General features: G+C 44.9%; 1 protein-coding gene across 1 annotated transcript; it reads right to left on the bottom strand.

Moving 5' to 3' along the window:
- Positions 1 to 506: 506 nt before the first annotated feature.
- LOC102041951 (thymosin beta-12-like) lies at positions 507 to 3,318 on the bottom strand. Its single transcript, XM_005418706.2, has 3 exons — positions 3,212 to 3,318; positions 2,215 to 2,322; positions 507 to 845 (listed from the first exon to the last, which is right to left on the bottom strand). Exons 2-3 carry the CDS (start codon positions 2,312 to 2,314, stop codon positions 808 to 810), a joined length of 138 nt encoding a protein of 45 aa, XP_005418763.1. The 5' UTR covers positions 2,315 to 2,322; positions 3,212 to 3,318; the 3' UTR covers positions 507 to 807.
- Positions 3,319 to 3,610: the final 292 nt, after the last annotated feature.

Genomic DNA, 3,610 nt, shown 5'->3' with positions numbered 1-3,610 from the left:
AGCCATCAATTTGGCATGGAATTTGTGAGCAGGTATTTATCTCTGGAAATTCTAATCCACTGCTGGGCAAGACTGAAGCAGGCCAGTGGCTTCCCCTCATGCCTGCTGCCAGGCTGGGGCTTTCAAAACTCCTGGCACCCACAGCTGTCCCTCAGGGCTCCCATGAAACACCTTGAGTGCCACAAGGGATGGGGGTGAAGTCTCCAGGCTGCTGTGAGAGCCCTCAGGGGGGTTCCTGTGGATTGGTGCCATCTGGGGCTCTGGGATTCTGCAGGATCCAGGGGATGGAGAGGGGCTGTGCTCCAGCCAAGGGCCCTGAGAGTGCCTGGGGTAAGGATATAAGTGATGGAGAGGGGCTGTGCTCCAGCCAAGGGACCTGAGAGTGCCTGGGGTGACCCTTCCCAACCTGCCCAAAGCCTTGAGCTGCTGAGGAAATGCAAACAAAGGGGGAAGGATGTTAGTAAGAGTTGCAGTGTAAACTCGATTTCTGCAAGGCTCAAAGACAGTTGGTCAGAAGAAACTGTTTATTGTGAGGTTTAGGAAAACAATTTCTATGCAAATTGCTCTCTTTTTGCCAAGTAATGGGGTTGATACAGAACTTGGAATTAAAATTTTAAGAATACAAATACATAGTATCTTCTTCAACAAACACAAAACAAACTTCTCCAGGGAACATTAAATGAACAAATGTTTCCTAAAATAAATGGGCAACAAATATGGGGTAGGGGGGACAAAAATAAAACAACAACCCAACTCAGAAGCCAAAACCCCACTGAAGAAGCAGCAGTCACATCTTCAATTTTATGCTTAGGCTGTACTTTCACTTTGCTTTTCCTGTTCGATAGCTGGCAGAAAAACAGGAAACAAAAACACCATCAGTAAACTTTACTGTTTATGAGCAATAAACTTTGCCTTCCTACAGGGACAGACTGAGGGAGTTTTGGAGGTGTACAGCCTGAAGAAAAGAAGGCTCTGGGGAGACTTTAGAATCCCTTCTAGCACTTAAAGGAGCTGCAAAAGAGCTGGAGGGGGACAAGGGGCTGGAGTGACAGAAAAACAGGGAATGGCTTCACACTGACAGAGGGCAGGGTTAGATTAGATGTGAGAAAGAAATTCTTCCCTGTGAAGGTGGTGAGGCCCTGGCACAGGTTTCCCAGCGAAGCTGTGGCTGCCCCATCCCTGGAACATCCCTGTTCTAGGCCAGGCTGGAGGGCTTGGAGTAACCGGATCTTGTGGGTGGTGTCCTTGCTCATGGTATGGGGTTGAAACAAGATGATCTTTAAAGTCCTTTTAACCCAAACCATTCTGTGATTCAGTGATAATGGTTCTGCAGGGTACCAATTTCTACGGTCACACTCAAAGCCAGAGAATTAAATCCATAATTGGTTTTTTGGATCACCCTGAAAATAACAACTCCTTCCCACATCTGCATAACTAGAAGGGAGCAGCTTATGGTGTGCAAAGCTCCTCTTGTATTTACAGCTTTAGCATTGGCAAGGATAATAAAATGGGAAAAAACAGGGGAAAAAACAGGTATCTAATGTTGAGACTGTGTGTGTGCATGGCTATCAGCACACACATCCACAGTGATTAGCAGTTCTCTTCCGAAGGAAACTGCTCCCAAAACCTGCTCCAAATGCTCTTTTCATGTCTGAAGCTGAACATGAATCCCAGCCTCATCTGGCTGCCTGTGCACAGGGGGTATGGTCAGACGAGGATGATGATGGGTTTGCTTGCTGCCTTATTCCCAGAGAAGTTGCCTGCAGGTCTCCTGCCCAGGGCTGACAGCAGGTACCAGTGGGAGGCAGCAGCTCATCTGCCTGATAACATTAAATCCAGAGCCCAGCAGCCTCTGGGGATGCTGCCTGGCCTGCCAGGGATGGGCAAAGGGTCCCCTGTGCCTCCAGGGGGGCTGGGAACAAGGTAATTACAAACAGACTGATCCTGTTACCAGCACCCAGTGGGAACACTGGTCTTGCTTTTAGCAGAAGGAAGAGCAATCCCATCAGAAAGGGTTTTTCAGACAAAATGCACTGCTGGTTATAATTACTGATATCCTTGGAAGCCCAGCATAGAGTCTTAGTATTATCCCCACTTAAAGTCAGGGATGAGTTTGAGCCTGTAATCCTGTGATTAGTATTCATTTTGCATATGAACTGCAATATGGATTATGTCCTTGCTACTCGTACTTCAAATAGCCTCATAAGCACTTACTTTCTTTAGTGGGCAGTGGATTTTTCTCTCTGGTTTCTGTCTTCTTCAGCTTGGTCTTGTCAAATGTTTCAATTTCTGCAAAATCTGGTTTGTCGGACATGATGGGTCCTGACAAAGAAAGGGAAAACACACCCATGGCTTCATTAGCTAGTGCTGTGATACCAGCCATCTGCAAAGCATTTTCTCCTCAAGAGAAAAAAATATTAAAATACCATAAAAATGTTTATTCAAAAACCCCCACAAACCTAACACTCAATCTGGGACCTTTCCCTGAGGCTTGGCTCTTTTAGAGCAAAAGAAGAAACACATAAATAGAATTTTCTGTAGATTTCACACATGCAATTTCTAAAAATCGTATTTTGCACATGGCAACAAGAATAATCGGTAATAAAAGAGACAATTATTAATTGCCAGTAATCCACAGTGCCCCCTGACATAACCCTGTATTTTAAGAAATGCTGCTAACTGGAGGATCTACAATAAACCCCAAATCCAATAGGAACAAAGAGCTTCAATTATGATTTTCTTTTAATTATTAGGATTTGTCTTTCATTCTGAGCCCCCTGTACTGAGTACATCCATGCCCTGAGCTGCTGTGGACACTTGAACATAACAATAGAGGACCGCTTCCCCCAGCCCTTTGTTTGCTCTTGCTCCATACCCCAGTCACAGCTCAATGGCTTTGATTATACTCTATTATCATAAAGAGAATTCCACAAAGCACACCAGCATTTCACCTGTCAAAACTTCCCTAATCCAATTCTTCTTTTTATTAAGAAATTCAAGTTAAAATCCAGCCTGGGCATTATTCCCCTTATTTTAGTGGAGTTTCCCACCAAGGCAAGGCTTGGCCCGGAGATGGCTGATATAATTGTATTTTTTCCTTCCTGCAGAAAATCAGATTTCATTGCTATCTGCACTGAGACAACAGAGTAAATATTCACAAGGAAAAAAATTAAAAAAAAAAAGAAAAACTACTAAAACCACATGGCATTACCGTCTGGCTGCTCTCTCTTCAGCTGCTTGGTGGCCGTCTGAGGCAGTGTGAGTTGAAAAAGGTCAGGGTAATCCCTCCTCTCTTCTCCTCTCCCCTCCTCCCCCCTCCCAAACCCATCGCTATTAATATTGATTAGTTTAGTGCTGGGATTGCTCAGCGTTCAGGGAAAGGACAGATTGCTCCTGTAGAAAGTGCACGAGGGAGGGAAATGGGAAAACTGACATGGAAAACTGCCAAATGGCATCTTGATTTTTCTTTTATTCTGTTCTCTTCATTTACCATGACAATCATATTGAAGTTTCCCTTCCCACCATTTCCCAGTGCTGAGGTTTGGAGTGAGGTTGAGGTCTGGGGGTTGCTTCTGCCAGATTGGTTTTTCAGGGGGAGACTATAGGTGCA

This window comes from Geospiza fortis, unplaced genomic scaffold (genome assembly GCF_000277835.1).
Source record: "Geospiza fortis unplaced genomic scaffold, GeoFor_1.0 scaffold55, whole genome shotgun sequence".
Classification (NCBI taxonomy): domain Eukaryota; kingdom Metazoa; phylum Chordata; class Aves; order Passeriformes; family Thraupidae; genus Geospiza; species Geospiza fortis.
The sequence above is the reverse complement of the archived record's forward strand: the minus strand, read 5'-3'. Positions and strand labels throughout refer to the sequence as shown.